The sequence below is a fragment of the Schistocerca americana genome, chromosome 5 (assembly GCF_021461395.2).
Source record: "Schistocerca americana isolate TAMUIC-IGC-003095 chromosome 5, iqSchAmer2.1, whole genome shotgun sequence".
NCBI lineage: Eukaryota > Metazoa > Arthropoda > Insecta > Orthoptera > Acrididae > Schistocerca > Schistocerca americana.
The window spans coordinates 143,433,838-143,454,135 of record NC_060123.1 but is presented as its reverse complement, the minus strand read 5'-3'; the positions used below and the strand labels follow the sequence as shown (position 1 = coordinate 143,454,135).

General features: G+C 36.7%; 1 protein-coding gene across 2 annotated transcripts in view; it reads right to left on the bottom strand.

Annotated features, from left to right (window-relative positions):
* Nucleotides 1–12,897: 12,897 nt before the first annotated feature.
* Nucleotides 12,898–20,298, bottom strand: part of LOC124615939 (MPN domain-containing protein) — a 158,410-nt gene continuing 151,009 nt past the window's right edge. For both annotated transcript variants that reach the window (XM_047144129.1, XM_047144130.1), the window contains 2 exons: nt 16,901–16,993; nt 12,898–16,823 (listed from right to left, as the gene is read on the bottom strand). In XM_047144129.1, the coding sequence (XP_047000085.1) occupies nt 16,212–16,823; nt 16,901–16,993 (705 nt within the window). In that variant the 3' untranslated portion in view covers nt 12,898–16,211. The remainder of the gene's footprint in view (nt 16,824–16,900; nt 16,994–20,298) is intronic.

Genomic DNA, 20,298 nt, shown 5'->3' with positions numbered 1-20,298 from the left:
CTACAGTTTTGACGTGGGCGTGTATGACTCTAGATGTTTTTGCACCCTAAAGCAAAGCAAAATAAAACACTGTATTCCTTGAACTGTGCATTTCAATTCAAGGACAAGTTAAGGGGGTTCGTGTTGTTAAATATTCTCTCACACAACCCAACTATTCTCAAATTATAGTGTGCAAATAACTGTCAGGAGTCTTTGCCAACTCATGTTGGTTGAATGACTCAGATTCTTGTACGTTTGTAGGAATGGTGGAGCATTTCTCCCAAATCAAATGACCTCCCAGTGAGACGTGTGCTGCTTCGAAACTTCCTGGCAAATTAAAACTGTCAGCTGGACTGGAACTCTGTTAAGAGAACTTAGCCTTTCAGACGCACTGTTCTTATTGACTGAACTATCCAGCCACTATCCACGATGCATCCTCACAGCTTCATTTCCACCCTTTCTATCTTACTTTTCAAAGTCAAGAGAAATTTTCCTGTACAGCTTTCTGGACTACATAGTACTCCTGGAAAAAAGGATATTGCAAAGAAATATTGCCTGCATATCTGTCAGTATGTGCATTGACTGGAAGGCAAGGTTCTGGGTCAAAGTTCCAGTCCAGCTCACAGTTTTAATCTTGCAGGAAAAAAGTGACATTTCCCTGTACATTTCTTCGCCTTCCCCCACACTACACCCTGTTGCACTAGACATGCAAAGTATGCCTCCAAGTTGCTGTAACAAGTTATGATTCATCTTCATGACAGTCAATTATAACTGTAAACAGTGTTGAACGCCACTGTGGATATATCACAGACAAATGTGCACTGTTTTTCAGAGTAGCACCACCAACTTCATTGCAGCTGGCTGTAGTTTAATATGATACATAAGCTATTTACAGACACATGCGTGGCTCATTCACAATATTGTAATACCTGAAATACTTATTTCCAGTGATATTTAGAATGATATGCTGTACTTGTGTAGCATACTATTTCTCACTTGTATGACTTATAGTGGCAATACCTAGTTTCAAGTATGACTTTGAATGAAAGCTGCCATGAATCAGTGCATTAGCTACCACTGGCTCATAAGTGCAGTGCAGTAACACACAATGTATAGCAACATTTACACAAAAAGACGGGCTAGCTGTGCTCATCAAAACCTACACTGCACAGTGGTAATAGCTGGAGCGGGCAGAACGGTCACCACAACAGGGCAAGAACTATCTTATGAGCTAAGTGATGAAGGGCTGGGTATTAGTGCAACAAATTAGCCATGGTGCCACACAAACAGCTGTGACTTTTGAGGTAGATTTGTTCAGAGTCCAACAGCACCACCATGACATCAATGCCACACTAGACAACAAGATGACGGCACCACCAGCTGAAGCCAAGGGTTAAGAGACTGGGTTGGGCCATTGACCTCCTGCACTACTGACCAGCTGCTGCCACACTCCTGCCAGAGGGTAGCAGGTCACGTACCGTGCACAAGTCTTCCCTCGTCTCACCGGCAGACGCGAGCTGGGCCTCAGCTGCCTCGGTGCAGGCACTCGACAGCAGAATGCAGCACAAAAAAGAAATGCACTGCTGACATCAGGGCCTCGGCCCACTGGCCACTGCGCAGCCAGGCGTCAGAAACGCAGGGCACTGATGCACGTACCTATTTGTGAGGCTGGAGGCCAGCTGCCTGCTAGCCATCACCTGCCTGCCATGACGGAGTGAGGCATGACTGCATCACATTGTCAACGGTGTGATGTGTAACTGAAGTCTAATAAAATATTTCTCTTGACCACGAGTTTGTCACTGGACGACACTAGCCCATCACTTCACCACTCATCCTACAGAGTGGCACCTGAAATCGGCATCACCACCTGACTCGATACAGAACAGACGAAGCAGTCACATGTTTTTTATTGCCCACTAATACTGCATGTGGTCACTGGAAAGAACCAACACTGTTTCACATCTATTTGCATGGGATACAAGGCCATGGAGCACGCTGTACACTATATTTATGTCAATAATTGCATTGTTCCCACTCTAAAATTCTGAGACTGTACACACACTGATCAGTTATCTGTATTGTATGGAGACTACTGTACAGCACTTGTGCTGCTCTGGTTGTACGTGTTGGACTCTACATATACATCAAATTGATAAGATATATCCACACCAAGTGAAACACAGAACATACATGCTCGTTATTTTATTCTCTACAACATTTTAGTACATTTGAATGCCATCTATTGCTTACTTCTTTGAGGTTGAACAATTTCTCCTTACATAATTTGCATTTAAGGAGATGTCAGAACAAATTCTCACAATTAAGTTATCTGTTGAGAATCCACTTACAATCAGTTTCTGAATTCATTACCTGATTTTTGCCTGGAAAAGCTATTGTTTGCTATGAAATGATTTGCTAAATGAAGTGCCAGGCTGAACAGGAACAAGGTTTTTTTTTTTAATTACACATGTGCTGGCAAATGGAAAAAAGAAGCTTTCATTTACTTCTCAACAAAAAGAGGAAAAGAAATTGCTGCATTTGGCAGCACAGCAAAATATTACATTGCGAAAGAAGTCCGTCATAATTGATGTATATTATTCTGAGGAGGAAATGATTTATAGCTTCTATAAATTCTGGGAAAAAATCATGGTTTAAACACAGCTGTATTGTCACTTTATTAAACATCCAGTTTCAATCACAGACTCAATATTAGTAATCTTGCCAATTGCTTCACCAAAGATCTATTGTATGCTATAAGTGCTCCAAGTTTATAGTTGGATTAATTTGTTGATTTATGACATGATGCCAGTTAAGAGCTGTAGTCTGTGATATGAGGTGTGTGAGAAAAGCAATGAGACTAATTTTTATTTACCAAAGTTTTTATTTTGTTTTCAGACAACAAAGCTGTAGACTGGCACAGTCAGTGTTTCCAGTCTTGGCAGCAGTGCTGAAAGGCTTCAGCTGGTAGAGCCTTTAACACGTCATTCGCATTCCTTTGAATTTTCTCCAGAATCCCAAAATGACATCCTTTTATGTCATTTTTCAATTTCAAGAAAAGAAAAAAGTAATAATGATTCAGATAAGGTGAACAGGGGCGGTGGGGAATATCAGGAATGCCTTTTGAAGTAAAAAACTCCACGATGGAAGAGACCGTGTAACATGGGGCATTGTCATGAAGCAGCATCCACTTGTCTGCAATGTCCAGTCTCACTCAATTCCTAAGCCTTTCAAGGACATCTTCGTGGTTGATAATTTGTGTTGAAGGAAAAAATTCTTTATGCATGATACTGCTACTGTCAAAAAAGCAAATCAGTATTGTTTTGATCTTTAATTTGCTCATTCAAGCTTTTTTCAGTCAAGACGAATCAGAGTCCCACTCCTCACTCTGCCAGTGACAAGCTTGTGCTCTTGATAATGAAAGTTCCCCATATACTTGTTTCAACTTTTCAAGTCACATTCATTGGTTTACCAAGTTTAACACAAAACTTGATGGCATAATGTTGCTCTAAATTCTGCTGTTCCATTTTTGGTTACACACAACTTTACTGATGGCGCTCTCAAAAATCGTGTGGTGGCTGTAAACAGCTAAAACTTGGGACTGAGCATCTGGAAATGATGAACATACTGGTCTACACAAGTAGAACGGCACAACATTGCCAGGTAACTCAGTGTTGTCACACACCTTGTATTATACCTGAGGATGGTCTGTTTATGACTAAAATTGGTTGTTTAGCAAAGTGACAATACAGCTGTGTGCAAATCACGATTTTTCAATAACTGATATACATGCTGTTTTTTTAAAATAAAGTGCAAACATGATTATCTTTGATGTGCAGTACGCATGTTTATTCTTTGCAGCAGCTTAGCTTCAGTATGTAACTAAATCATAATAACGATGATACGTTGTATTCTGTGTGGCCATGTCAATAGCACTGTATCTGTATTGCAAATTCAAAGCCGATGATACAAACATTGCAATAAATAGCAAATCAAGTATAGTCGTAGCAAGATCAGCTAATAAAATATTTGTGGACATTAATCACTGGTTCCTAGCCAATTCTTTGTCACTAAACTCTGAAAAAACACACTACATGCAGTTCAGAACTTTAAAGGGGTGTCCCACGAGTATATGCTTAACATACGATGACAAGCAGATAGAAAAAGTGGACAGTGTTAAATTCTTGGGATTACAGCTTGATAATAAATTCAACTGGGAGGAGCACACCACAGAAATGCTGAAGTGTCTTAACAAATCTCTATTTGCAATGTGAATTGTGTCAGACATAGGGGATATAAAAATGAAAAAGCTGGCATACTATGCTTACTTTCATTCTATAATGTCATATGGGATTATTTTTTGGGGTAATTCATCAAGCCAAGCTAAAGTTTTCCGGACACAAAAACGTGCAGTAAGAGTTATATGTGGTGTGAACTCAAGAACATCCTGCAGAAGCCTGTTTAGGGAACTAGGGATACTAACTACTGCTTCCCAATATATTTATTCCTTAATGAAATTTGTCATTAAAAATATATCAGTTTTTTTCAAACCAACAGCTCAATTCATGGAATCAGTACGAGAAATAAGAATAATCTTCACAAGGATTTAAAGTCATTTAGTCTTGCACAAAAAGGTATGCATTATTCAGGAACACACATAATCAATAACTTGCCAGCAGCCATAAAAAGCTTGACAACCAATGAAATTCAGTCTGAGAGAAGCCTAAAGGATTTATTGGTGGCCAACTCCTTCTACTCCATTGATGAATTTCTCAGTAAAACCAACTCATTTTTGTGTGTGTGTGTGTGTGTGTGTGTGTGTGTGTGTGTGTGTGTGTATAAGTACAATATAACTTCTGCACCATTTCAGTGCAGTAATGTGTTCATTGTAAATAAGTATTATAGTAGTTGTATTTCACATTTATTACCTTATAAGTAAATAAAAAAACTTTTTTATTTAAAATTCAGTGCATTAGTATTCGTAAAATGACTCTTTCATATAGTGTTCATTAAAAAATGACAATCATTCCACTTGGGACCTGTGGAATGGTACATTAGCGTATTTGTTTTAGTTTTAAATATTTTTCATGTATTGTTGTTTTTCTGACATGTTCTACATCCTGGAGGACCTCCTCACTACGGATCAATTGGAATGAAAGTAAATCTAATCTAATCATATACTTACAAGATAATTAACAAGTGTACTCCAGTTTAAACTCAATTTAACCCTAGGAATGTAACAGATGCAACTTTTGTTATGTCTTCATTTTTGTGACTAAAGTTATTTCCTGGGTTTTGAATATTGATCCTGAGCTGTACCACAGGGGTTTAAGATATAAGTCCAGAGGTAATCCATTTACTTTGAACCACTTTCTATGCTGTATGATTTAGTCAGGAATTTCTTCTGCTTTCTGGTTTTAAGATTAATATAGATGTATAATCCGCAAACTGGAACTTTAACAATACAAGGAAAAAATAGATTGCTATTTACCGTTAAGATGGCATGTTAAGTTGCAGACAGGTAGAATTAAAAGACTCCTACACCGAGCTGCCAGATATGAGACAGTCGTGTGCATGTGGTGTGCTTGCTTGTCTGAATGAATGTGTGAGTTTCTCTTCTTTTTCTGATGAAGACTGTGCCCAAAAGCAAATGTATGTCTTTAAATTATGCTTGTCTGCAACTTAACGTGTCATCTTAACAGTAAGTAGCAATCTATCTTTTCCTTACATTGCTGACTGAGTTTAGATATGTGGGCAAATCATTGACATAAAACAGAAACACGTAACAGACCTAGCATATAATACTACCAAATTCTAGCTATCAATAAAAATTCTCACATAATATCCATTCAGCACTGATCTTTGTGCATGTTGTATCCAGCACAGCTTTGATATATTTTGTCTTTTGACACTCGGCTCCAACAAACTTCACTGCTATTGTTTGACCTTCAATTTCTGTCAACAACGAAGTCCAAACTTTCCTTGACTTGACAAGTACAGGGAAGAGAACAAATTTATCATGCAAGTAATTACTGTTCATCTGTAGTGATACAAATCTTATAGGATGTAAACTTGGAAAGCCAGAACTTTTGTTCAGCTTACATAAAGAACTTAGATTTTTAGTCAATGCTTGCCTGTGGCTTGACTTGGTTGCAAGCAGTTAAACAATATATTATTTTCTTTACAAACACTTCAGTTTTCTTGTGGTTCAGTGTAAGTTATACATAATTACAGAAATGTTACCGTTTACTATCATACATCACGTTATACTAGCCATGTAACAGTTCTCACTGTAATAATATAATGACTGATTCACCTCTTGGTCAACAATGACATTTTAATATGTGCATCCACCACATTATTGATGATCATAATTGACAGCAAACAGAGTGTACACACATTACTAATCACATCAGCTTACACCAGTTACCGGGTTTGGGTATAATATAGTTAATAGTGTACTTATGTGAATATGATCAGGATACAATAACTATTTGAAAGAAAAAAAATATATATTTGGGGCACTGCAGAAGCCAAAGTAATGTGTCACAGTCTTTAATGACCAGTTTTGAATGCATTCAGTCTGATACATGGAAGTGTTGCTAACATACTTCAGTATTACAATATAAATCATGAAAATATATTAATATGGCATTACCTGTTTGATCCAACTACTTGAATGTTCATTAGGGTTGTCAAAAGAAGAAGGCAGATAACATGAACCTTTTTTAAAGAATCTTACAAAACATTACTTTTATTACAGCAAATACAAAACTGTATAAAACGTAACACTGCAACAGGAAAAATGATAAAAACATAAATGTATGATTATTATCAAGGTAATGATGGACACAGCATATTTTCATAGTCACAACCACTAAAACTGTCATGAAAGATATCCTTCATATAACAGTAATATTCACAGGACTGATAAAATAAAAAACAACAAACAGAAATAAGTTTAGTTCAGATGGTTTATGCATACTGAATGCAGCTGTTGACTGGTGTGTTAGACATGGCACACTGAAGAGACAGCAACAAAACTGGAGTTTTAACATCAACTTGGTGGACAGCTTCAGTCTCCAAAAATTGCTGAATGAATACAACACATAAAATGAAATGACTTGATACCACAATATGGAAGGTATAGCAACCAAAATGAAATGTGTACGCAACTGTGAAATACATCTTTTAAAAAGTGTAGTAATTTCATCCAGCTGTTGTTCTTTCCAAGCATGGCACCATTTTTCCTCCTACATTACACACACCATTTTTTTCAAAAATTTAATGATACAAGCAATTGCAAACATTCCACAGACAAACACAATTTATACAATGAGGCATTTGCAATATTTAACAGAAAACTGAACAAATTTCCGAAGCAAAAATATAAGACAGTAAATGAAGTTTCATGATTTTGATATTTAAACATAATCAGTTTTCAAAATCAGAAGTTCCTCAAATTAAGAAAGGAAGAACCCTTCAACATAATGTATACCATTATTCAACACATTATGAAATACAATAAACTTTAATATGTGAGACTTTATTACACAAAGAGAATAATTAAATTAGATGGCATGTTTCATTCAGAAAATAGTTTACAATTTTATAATTCAGTAAATTTCTGGGAAGAATTCTTGGACTACTTCCTAAGCTCAACTTGGACCATTATTTTCAATGGAAAATCCAGGCTATACGACAGACCACTGACTCACTGATTAGAAGCCACTTTGAACAGCATACAGATGAACAGAAATTGATAATAACTAGGCAGCTTTCAGACAAAGGCCTCTGGCAAACAGCTAGTGGACACTCTCAGACTCAGTGATGCACCCTGATAAGTTTGCATCTTTTTCTGTTCCAAGTAGTGATCTATCTTAATACATGTTTTATCATTACTTTACCAAATGGTGATGTGAAAAACCACCACACAATACTAATTCAAGTAGCATTTATTTTTTAAATTTTCTATCTGGTTAAAGTTCGGTGAAATATGCTACTGCAAACAAAATAAAGGCAGTGTAACAAAACAAATAATTACGAAATGTCTGCTGGCCATCACTGATGCTTAATGAGTTATATTCAAGACACAAATAAAGCTAATTCTCCTTATCAATTCAGAAATTTAAGTGAAGTAAAATAGCATCTTTCTTTCTGTTACAAATACCTTCATTTGACTTGCTCCTGTTGTTATGGCAAAACTGGGTCGTCCTTTCCTATGTGCCTGTCTGCAGTCTCTTCTATCTGGTGAGTAGCAATCTGTCCTCATATACAGTTATATAATTATGTGTTATACAAAATTTTTTCACTTCTATCAGAATAACCTAACAGCACACACACACATACATTCTCTCTCTCTCTCTCTCTCTCTCTCTCTTTCCAGCAGACAGTGACAATAACAATAATTGTTTATTGCTTTTCTTCTGTACTTTTTTTTCATGTTATAGAGAATCCTTATGGAATGAGAGAATAAGGTCTTCCAATAAAATTCAGCTTCCGCACACAAACATCACACACAGAGTAAACAAAGGTGAGGTATTTGATTGCAACCCGCATAACAATTTCATGATTACAAGCGAGACACAAGCATTTCATCATCTGCACCAGGGATGGGCAAAAGTGACTGTGGGCACGAGTGCTCTTAGTTCTTGCCTGTACCTCCCTCCACTATTTTGCCAGCCACAAGCGCCCCCCCCCCCCCCCCCCCCAAGCTTCCTATCCATTCTTGCAACTATCTTTTCAAACCAACACACACACGGCAACATTACTTACTGACTTTTTGTGACATAATTGTCTATGCTGAGGTCTTATTTGTAGTAACAAAACAAAATTAGTGAGAAAAAAAGGCTGCAGTTAAGATGCTCAAACTGAAAATCTTAATGAATCCTTATGCTTCAACTCACATTAGGGAGAAAATTACTTTTTTTTATTGATAAACAAACTGGCACTCAGTTTTGTGATATAAAATTATAGGTGTTGAATAAGTATAATTAATGCAAAATGACATTTCCAGCTGTTTCATGAGAACATTGTCATCAATTTGAATAGTACAAAAAGGAAAGCCAAACTTCTTGGATAAGACAGAACAGAGATAAAGAGGTAAGAATAATTTTTAAAATTATTACTATTACTGATTAAACATCATGTGTTTTTTTCCTCGACTTCTAACTCTTCCCGGTGACGCACTACAAGGATGAAAATCATGTAGTGCATAATAGTGCTGCAACAAAACCGAGTTATCACGTACCTCTCAAGATAGTGAAAGTCATGTATCCTTGCGTCTGTGAAACAATGCTTTGTAACTGCCACAACAATTTTATGCCTGGTGGAAATTCCTCTTTCCGAAATACTTCCTCTTCAAAAGGACAAAAACACCCATAACTGCATAATTTGGGCAACCAAAAATCCTAGAACCGTTGTGGAAACCCCATAGGATGATGAGAAAGTTGTCGTGAGGGTGTATTTACATCAATTGTGATTGGACCCTTTTCCTTCAAGGAAATGCAGAGTGCTACTTTTCAAACTGTCAGCATGACAGGTGCAAGGTACACCAATACATTATGAAATTGCACCATCCCTAGCCTGGCTGATAAATACCTGCTGGAAGGCACTCCAACCCACATTGCTACATGCCTGAAAGATTTCTTGGGCACACAATTTGATGAAGATTGCATGATGAGCCACCACTTCCACCATGCTAGGCCTCTCAGGTTCCCAGACTTCAACCTGTGAGATCAGTGGTGGTGGAGTTAACTGGAAGTCGCAAGGCCATCGTGATCACCTGACCTCATAAGGGATGCTAAAAGACAAGATCTAACAGAAATTTCTAACCTACCTAAAGATAGGCTGAGCAGTGTTGTTCACAACATTGTCCCTCAAATACAGGTATTGCTGATGAAGACAACCAACATGTTGATCATTTGTTATAATGAACACTATATTTGCTAAAAACAAACTGTTATGTTAATTACTGCTTTTGTAACATATGAAGCACCCTGTTGGTCATTTTGTGCACATTCTTTTGTTTCAATAAAATACTTTGTCATTTCAAGCATGTATGTCAGTTTTTACTGTGAAGAACTGAATTTTCAAATGTTAACAGACTTCTGTGTCAATCTGTATTCGAAACATGAGTGAAAACATAACACTATTCATGGATATTAAAAAAAAAATAAAAGGGTGAGGAGATGGTAAAAGAGTTTGAGGATTCTCAGTGGGTATGAGATCTTGCATTTCTAATTGAATTGACAGGCACACACAACAGGAATTTTCTCTTGAAACCAATACAATGTCAAGTATTTTGTTTCATTTGCCCTGCCAATTATTTTGAAGACAAAGCAAACTTTCAGGACAGTCTAGCAGTAAAGTATAATGACAAAACAACAGCAGCTGTGAAATATTTGATACAGCATGCTAACAGCACCTGATATTTTATGTGGCAAAAACTTTCAATGAACTGATCATAAGAAATACTACTACAGACACACTTGCTTCCCAGATTTTTTTAAAATGGTAATACAGTGTGTCATTAAGAAATTGAGAAGGAAAGATGAAAAAATAGCAAAATATTTTATGTAGGTATTAAAACAATTACATTTTCAAAATTATACGCAAACAGCCCCTTATAAGGTAGCACACAAGCAAATACCAAACAGTATCATAAACGTAACCAGACAAAAACATGTACACCATTGGAAGATTATATGCTAACTTTTACAGTCAGATACTGAAGAAATAAGAGAGGTGAATAAGAGATCATGATCATATGAGATTTAATCATGTGTGCTTACTTTAAAACAAATCTTAACAGCTGATTTGTACAAAACTGTTGAAGCTTTCATGGTCACTTATTGATGCCTCTTGGCTTCTGCCTCAAAATTCTGACCAATGTTAGTTCAACAATTTTTCTGACCACATCAGTACTCACCAGAGAAGAGCCCTCACACATTTTTACGACAGACATATAAATCTACGGAAGAGGGCTCAACTCCTGTCAGCCACCACAAACGGAGGGTGAACGTCAAACAATTCCACCCACTCATGCTGACATAACGTCAGAAAAATTGCTAATAAACATTGGCTGAAGATCCAGAAATAAAATATGTGGGTTTATTAAATAGGCTCAAAAATCTAAATAATGTTCCTTAACTGCACACAACTTACTGTGTGAAACAATTAATAATACAACTGGTAAAAAAGGCATCAAATGTCTACAATGCTTGTACAATCATCAGAATAGAGAACTGACTACGGCAAGAGTGATGAGAGTTAAATTAACTGATCTTCATTCAGTGTGTTAAGTACCACAGCATGGATGTAGTACAGTCTGTAAAAATTTTAAAGTTCTGTAAAATCGTCCACACAAACCTGAGAAATGCATATTTATTTTAACAGTTTCTGCTATTTTTCAGCATAAATGGTAAATAAACAGTTCTGTCGCAAATTTTACATTCAAATTAATTCTTAAACCTCAATAATTGTTTCGAACAGATGATATGCTGACAACCCTTTTGTTCACAATCACCAGAACCATCATTTTATAGAACACTGAACAAATTTATAAAAGCTCACACAGCCACAAGAAAAAATATATCAGTGAACCTACTTAATTCTCCCAAAGAAAGGCGACCATGATAAATACTTTTGATACTGCATGTGAATTACTGAGTAACTTGCATGTCTATCAATGATAATCTGTAGAAAAAAAGAGAGAAACTCAAAGCAAAAGAAACCCATTTATTTGCTGGATATCATTCAACACAATAAAATGTCACTTACAGGAAAAATATCTGGTCACTTCAGTTTTAAAATATGATTATCCTTAGTCAGTTTTCTTCACAACTTCCCTAATACAATGAACAGACAGACACTGACATACAGAATAAAAGGAAGAATTAGTTTTGTTCTGCAGCAATGGAATGAACCAGATGCCAGAGAAAGCAAGATGGACAAAAGAGAATTTTTGTAAGCCATATCAAGAAAGCAACGAGTTCATATATCATATTGTATAGCCGTCCCCAGCCTGTTGTTTACTTGTAGCAACTTAAATGAGACAGTTCACACGATCTTCACACTGACAAGAGAAAACACCTATACAAGAACGATACCTAGAAAACAATTTTAGTGTTCAACTGGGAATTGACAAATTCTCACACACTACAGGACAGTTGAAATTCACCAACTTATTATCTGAACATTGAGGTCATGATGGAATGCAGCGATTTAAAACACACTCCTCAGTCCAGTGACTCGGCTGCTGAAATCATCTTGTTCAGTCTCTACTTTCGCAAGTTTTACATTTGTAGTGCGATAACTAGGTGTGGGCATCATAGTTAAGCTGCCTAAAACATCCAGTAAGTTGACATGTGCAAGTGGAAGGGGGGGAAAAAATCAAAATGCTCACTGTCACCACTAATCAGCTGTTTTTGGCACATGAAAGGAAAACCTTTCTGCTGCCACTTGCATTATAAAGAAATCTTTTCAAACAAATGTTTCATGCATTCACATAGTTTCAGATAAGCACATGTTATGGATTTACTGTGGTGTCACTGCCAGACACCACACTTGCTAGGTGGTAGTTTTAAATCGGCCGCGGTCCATTAGTACATGTCGGACCCGCGTGTCGCCACTGTGTGATCGCAGACCGAGCGCCACCACAAGGCAGGTCTCGAGATACGGACTAGCACTCGCCCCAATTGTACGGACGACTTTGCTAGCGACTACACTGACGAAGCCTCGCTCCTTTCCCGAGCAGATAGTTAGAATAGCCTTCAGCTAAGTCCATGGCTACGACCTAGCAAGGCACCATTAGCCTTACATAGCAATTGATACTTATAGTATAAAGCATGTCTCATCAAGAACGATGTATACAACAAGGATGGATTAAAGTTAAGTATTCTGAAAGCTACGTACTTTTCTTTATAGCATTCATCACGTATCCTGTTTCAGACCTCACGCCATCCTTCGTGTGTTTATAGTGTGCATTGCGGTCCCCTCAAATCACACTGTGTCGGCACTTCTGTCGACACATCATTTACAAACAAAACAATTGCTTTTGAGAAAATGTAAAAGTTAATCTTCAACTAAAGTGCCAAAAATAATATGTGTAACAGCCTTTTCGAGCTCCAAAATTTCCTTCTTTCTAATACTGCTCATGTAATTGTACTTATAAAAAGATCTGAGTGGTGTCTGCTGAAAAAGGATGCACCCATACAGGCAATGCTAACTTAGGACAACACTGTCATTATTTCACATTAATACTGTTGTACACCAACTTTCATTTTTTCAAGCTATTATTTGTGTTACAGCTTATTCCTCAGATGATGTTACCACAATTATTGTTTTATGTTTTAACTTCTAGCACGTAATCCTTGAACTCACATTTCTGACTTCTGCAGGGTGCATGACCAAAATTTGGACAAATTTAAACATCCTACCCTGCTTCCATCAGAGGTCACCTCCAACTGTTTTTAGTAACCAGTCCTAATCTCATAATGCCCGAGTTCTTGAAAGAAAGTACTGTATCTGACTTTAAAAAAAAGCTCGACTGCCAAAGGCCTTCAAAATTGGTCTCTCAGCCGCAGGTATAATTCACTTCTTTAATTAATGGAAAGACACCATTCACGATATTGCTACAAAATATCTGCCTCGACATCACTTAAACAAATATTTCCGTGTACCGGCAAGGGAGTGCCATTTGAAAGTCTGCACTGTGAGAACACTTGCAGTTTTTGAAAGAGGTCAAATGCAGATTTTAGAGAATCCCAGGCATTTATTGTGATCACTGGCAATCGTTAATGGTGTAAGTGGACCAACAACAAGTAGAATTGTCAATGAGGACATTCAAAATAAACTCCAAACACGGAAAGTAAAGACATGCTTTTCAAGACTGATAGGGCAAAACAAGTCGGCTGCTGCAGTTTTCTTCTGTGTTCATTCGAAATTAATGAAGTGGAGCAAATCAGACTCTTTTCCAAGGAGATTTCATGGTAGATACAAAAATCAACAGGAGAAATGACCACTGGCTTTCACATGAGCCGGAGAACATCCCAACTGTTGCCAAAACAAAACTTCCTGCCATTCTTCACATGCTTAGAGTTGGGCCTAGCAAGACTTATGAGATGCCCCCACATTTCTTCAGTATGGAGGCTGTTATTCAAGCTAAAGAGAGATATAAAGAATGATTGTGTTCCATATAGGTGCTCCCTCCTCTCTCCCGCTTAACATATAAAAGGATTTTTTCTGTAATAGTTAATATATTTCTGATAAAATTTTGTTTAAAGAAACTGTTAAATTTGTGATTTTAGTAATGCAACCTATACCTTAACCAATGGTATCCCACAAATGGGCCTGTTATGTAAATGCAACTTATTTCTGTAATATGTTGAATTATCATTAAATTTTCTTTGCTACCTTGCACTAATTTATCCAGGTCTATTTACAACAGACTTGTCAATTGCTGTTATCTATGTGTCTTAGTAACTGTATGATTTTTAATATTTTGGATGCACATCTTTTTATTCATTCACAGTTTTCCAAGTAATGTTGGCATATTTTCAGTGATGTGCTAAACTTCCCACACTTCAAGATGTCTTATACTCATCCCACACCTTTACAAGTGCTTAATATTGGAGGATATATTACTTTAAGTTTTCTTACTATTCTCAGAACTAATTATGTGAGGTATAAGTTGCATAAAGCAAAGGAAAAGAGCAGAAGACTACATTATTCAGATTCACAAAGCAACTAATTTAAGGTCTTGATCACAGGCAGGAAAAATTGTGTTGAATAGTACAAGACTAAATAATACAAGTCTAAAATGGTACAATGTTGTTAAGAAGTAGGAAATTACTTTAGTTACAACGGATATTTCCACTGTTTCTAGAATATAGCAGAATGAGTCTGCTGCTAGGTACAGAGATGAAACGATGTCTGAAATAAGCTAGGTACAGAGATGAAACGATGTCTGAAATAACAATATTATGAAAATTATGAAAAAATAATATTGTTACATTCCATCCTGGATTTTCCAACGCCTGAAAAACAACATACACCAAAAAGTATAAAGCCAGGTCCAATGTTTCAAAAATTATAGCATCATCATATCTACTCAATGGGATCAGTATTAACTTTACACAACAACGCTTGTAGCATCTCAGGACACACTCAAATTTTCTAAAATAATCTCAGGTAAAATTAAGCCATGTATAATTTAGTGTACAGAGCCAGAAGATCCATAACAGCAACTTTTCCACCTAGCTGGGATACATTCATCCTGTACTGTCCATCACTTTGTTACTGGTAAATCATCAAATGCATCAGAGAGTACATATGATTTTACAGCTCAGAAAATCAAAATAAGACACTTACCAATACTGACCCACTATAAATATTACATCACCAGTTTCAATATCCTATTCAGAGCAAAGAATTTTTTATTTACAACAATGAAGACAAAATTTTTAAGAACCCCATGACATTAATGTCACTATTACATAACCTACATAAGTAAATTCATATTTTTCCCTCATAATGCCTTTCAAAACTTACATCAGCCATTCAGTTTTATCACATATGTATTACACAACATGAACGTAAAAGGCACTGTATAATAAAAATATTACTGTACATTTGTTTCAGTAAAATGTTTCTCGTTGTCAATGGCAGTAAAAGGAAACGAAGACCAATATGGATATGGTGAGAAAGGAGAGACACAGTGTCATACTGACTTACTGAGATGATGTGTGTCAAGTGCTTTGATTCCACAAGAAAGAGCACTGCCTGTAAAGCACAAGGGACTGTGCTCAATTCTCAGCCCTGTTTTAACATATCTGTAATACTCAGGTGGTCACTTTTGCTGGCTGACTCCTACCAGTAATTCTAAAATAAACACACAGTTTATCCACACAATCCCTAAAAGGAGATTCTGAGACATGAAGAACTCCTTAACCAGAAATGTCTGCACAGAAATTTCTGTTGCTTCAATGAAAGTAAGTGTATTCCGATAATACAAAAATCAAACAAGTGTTTCCAGTCATATTATCCAGCCTGTACATAATGTACAGACATTACCTGCACTATTCCAAAATGGTCCATATTCTATATCCCTCATCACACGTCAACAAAATAGAAAATTGTCACTTGGGAAAGTGAACTGCTTAGAAAATGTTAAATATAAATTACAGTTTTAAAATACTATAATAACTACAACATTAAAATTAAAACATGGAGTTTCATGTTGTTTCCATGTTTATCATTGTAGAATTTTTTTCAGTACTTTCTGCAGCTGTCAGATTTACAGGTTCAGTCTGTGGTGTCTTTGCTGGTGATGCACTTCTAGTGTCTGAAACAGGACTGGAAGCTACAGGACTGGAAGCTTTTGAAGTACTTGCCACTGGATTAGAAACTGTGTTTGTAAGAGGTTTCAATAAACTAATATTATCCATTTTAAAACCCAAAGGTGGCATAAACATGTTGCTAATACCACTTGATCCAATTAAAGACCTACTAGCTTCTGCAGATAAACCCATGAGAGATGTAGGCGATGGAAACTTTCCGCTTCCAAATAATGCTGCAGCAATGTCCGCACTCATCATCATATTCCCACCTGCCAAGTTAACAGGTGATGATTTAGCCGAGGATGCCATTGGAATGCTGGGAACTAGGAGGTTCACTTTATCCAAGGGGACAGGACTACTATTTTGAATTTCTGGGCTGCCAAATAATTTATTCAGAAAACTAAGACCATTTTCTGTAGCTCCTCCCCCAGGGCACACAAGGTCACAAATGAAACTCCAAAGGATGCCATCACTTTGATCACGTGGGAATTTTGATGATAATGTTGTCTGAAATCAAAAATTAATACATTATTCATGAAAAGATAATTACTTTGTACTGAACTTACAGACACTTATATACTTACCTTGAGCTTATCAAGGTAGCTAATGTTTCCTCTGTAACTTTCCGAGAAATTTATAAAGTCACTTTCATTTCTATAGAAGTCAACACAACGTTTCTGAAAAATATTGAGAAATGAGCTGCTATCTCAACAGATATTATTATTGTTAGCATTAATAATAATAGTAATAATGATGCAGAAAAGGTGGATAAAAATAATGAGGGAAACTTTGGGGTTGGGAAGGGCTCTGTCAAAACAAACACACAAAATTTCTGCTACAAACCTATGAAAAATTCAGTGCAAGATGTGGGTTGGAACATGGCACTCTTAGGCCTTAACCTCACCCCGTTTACCTTATTACTGTGCCATCAACCTTATTAGTTAGATAAATATTCCACAGATCATCTGAACAATTTTTTTTGTTGAAATTATGTGGAATGAGTCAGTTTACAGGACACATATACAGCCTAAGCATTCACATTAATGAACATATAATTTTTTAGTCCTACTCATGCAGCTACACTTACAAACAAGGTTTTTCTATGGGCTAAATAAAAATTAATTAATGAAATAGGAGTTGTCTAGGAGAAATGATTTTAGTTTAAAAATTTACTTTGTTACTTGCCTGACATTTTATGCTATCAGGCAAATGATCAAAAAATTTTTTTGCTGCATACTGAACGCCTTTCGGGTCCACTGATACCTTCAATATCAAGAACTTTTTCACTAATACACTCTTTTTTATAAATTTGTTAATACAAGAGTGTTTTGAATTACTGCCATTTCATCCATATTTATAATATTTTGAAGTTTGGGTAACTTTTCAGTTACATAATTAAAACTGCAATGATATGAATCATTCTCAGGAATTACAATGATTTTGGCTTTCTTGAGTATCAGTTACCAAATCATTGAGAAAGGGGATGGAGGAGGAAGGAGAGGAGAAACAAGATATTCTTTCAGAAACATGCAACTTGCTAGGCTGCATCATTGTGAGAAGACCTGAAGAAGCTACTGTATCCCATGTAGCAAAGGCTGGTAACTTACCCAATCAGCTGCTTCGATCTACTGATGGCAGCAACACACTTGGACTATCAATGTATCTACTTATAAAAGCACGTGTTGGATACATATATTCATGGACATTTATATTTCTAAATCAGAAACGCTCATTTTGAAGATGTATGTTCTGTGACTGGTAAACAAAGTGTTATATTGGACTGAAAATCACTGCCTACTAGTGTCATTCATGACATAAAAACTGATGCCGAAACCAAGGAAGATTTCTATGACTGCTGCCATTACACCACAATTTTTTGAAGTCACTTCATGTGCCAAACACCTCAAGGGGCTGACTGCAGTGATATGTCATGCTAGCCAACAAATACTTCCGACAACCACCCGCACGCAAAGGTCAACTGAATTATTGTGCTACAAATTTTATAGTGCCATTTGCAAATCAAATTGATTCCATTATTGTGCTCTGTACTGCTACTGCAGCTGATTGTTTGGCACTTTAATGGACTGTCAAATTTTACATTTCACTTGTAAATTGTTTTATGCCTGGTCCTGCCATACGTTAGTTGTTTATGAAATTACAAGCTACGACAACCCACTTGGACAACTGCAGCCACTTCATGATGTCTGACACAGGAAACACTGATACCAACAATCAGTGACAAGCACCTGAAAAGAACACAGGCGAGAACGAGGAGCTAATATTACATGCATTTTGAACAAAATGAACAACTTTAAAGACACAACCCCCACTGAAGATTATGAATATTCTAAAGATCAATTACAGGAACTACTGTGCACACTAACAGGTCTTGATAACAAAATACATGATCATATTGATGATGCTGGTTATGCTGCTGATATGTCAAAATGTGATGAATATATAGATTCAGCCAAGTGTGCTATTATGCACGTCACAGGGGATAGAAGGGAAACTGATGGATTCCATAACTCACACCACCATCAATAATAAGACAACCTGCTAAAACCATCACTTCAGTTATTCCACCACCTAATATCAGACTGCCCACTAAAGAACTTGGGATATTTTCTGGAGATGTCGAGACTTTAGCTCCTTGTTGGGAACAGTTCCAGCAATTAATCAATCATGATCCCACGATACCCACCATTCATAAACACATATTTTTGCATTGCTGCTTAGAAGTGGAGCCACAGTATTTATAGTTGATGGTTTCGCTGAGATCTCTGACACATGTGAAGAAACCAAGACACTCCTACAGCACACTATGGCGATAAAAACAGAATTATACACGCTCACCTAGATTATTCGAAATCTATTAAATCCATACACTATCCAAATGCAGACTCACTTAATTCTAAATTTATCAATTTCAATGATGATATCCAAGCTTTGCGAGCACTCAGCAAAGGTGTCGATGCTTATGGTTGTGTACTAGCACCAAAAAATCCATAGAACTTTTTTAGTTAGTTAGTTAGTTAGTTACGTGTTCCATTGATCATTTCCTAATAATATCTGCTGACACTGGCTTATTCGTGTCATTCAGAAGGCGACACAAATCAGTTGAAGGAATTTACAGGGCTGGAAATGGACTCAGCACTTACTTCACAGAAGCTCCACTATGACAATAAAACGTTGACTTACACTCTCAAGGCTGCAGCCCTTCATGTTCGCACTGATCAGAAACACACGTTACCCAAGGGAAGCAAAAATTACCGGTCCATTTTCTGACTTTTGTGAAGAACAAGTCCACTGGGTCCAAGAATGTGATGAAATTACTGACGTCACTGAATGAAAACAGAAATTTAAAAGTAATAACAGATGTTTTCCATGTATAAATTGAGGACAGAGTGTCAAGTTGTGGGAAGAAGGGTAGGGTATTTTGTGCTAACTGCAAAATATCGTATTACAAGTAGATAAGCATCAAAGGTACGACTTGTAAGACCCCAGCAGGACAGAACAATATCACTTCAGTTGGTAAAATAAATGTAACTATGCAATCTTCATATTCTTGCAAACATTTAAGTGATTATCGTAGGACCGACAGGAGTAAATAAACTTACTCAATGTGTGCTAGACAACAAAACCAAGCATCCTTCATAGCAAAGTCATTAATAGAAGATCTGAGACTGCCTGTCTCTGATCAGTGACACCTAAATGTTTGTGCGTTCCAATCTCGTACATTTTCAAAATTAGAGGTATGTGAGCTAATTCTATGACTTATATCAGAGCCAAGGAAAATCCAGGACGGAATGCAACAATATTATGAGAAGGAAAGTTGCTACTCAACATATAACGGAGATGCTGAGTTGCAGACAGGCACCACAAAAATACTCTCACAAGCTTTTGGCCATTAAGGCCTTCATCACAATAGGCTCACTAACAGTGTGGTTTCAGTTGCCTGAGACTGCAGTAGTGTGTGTGT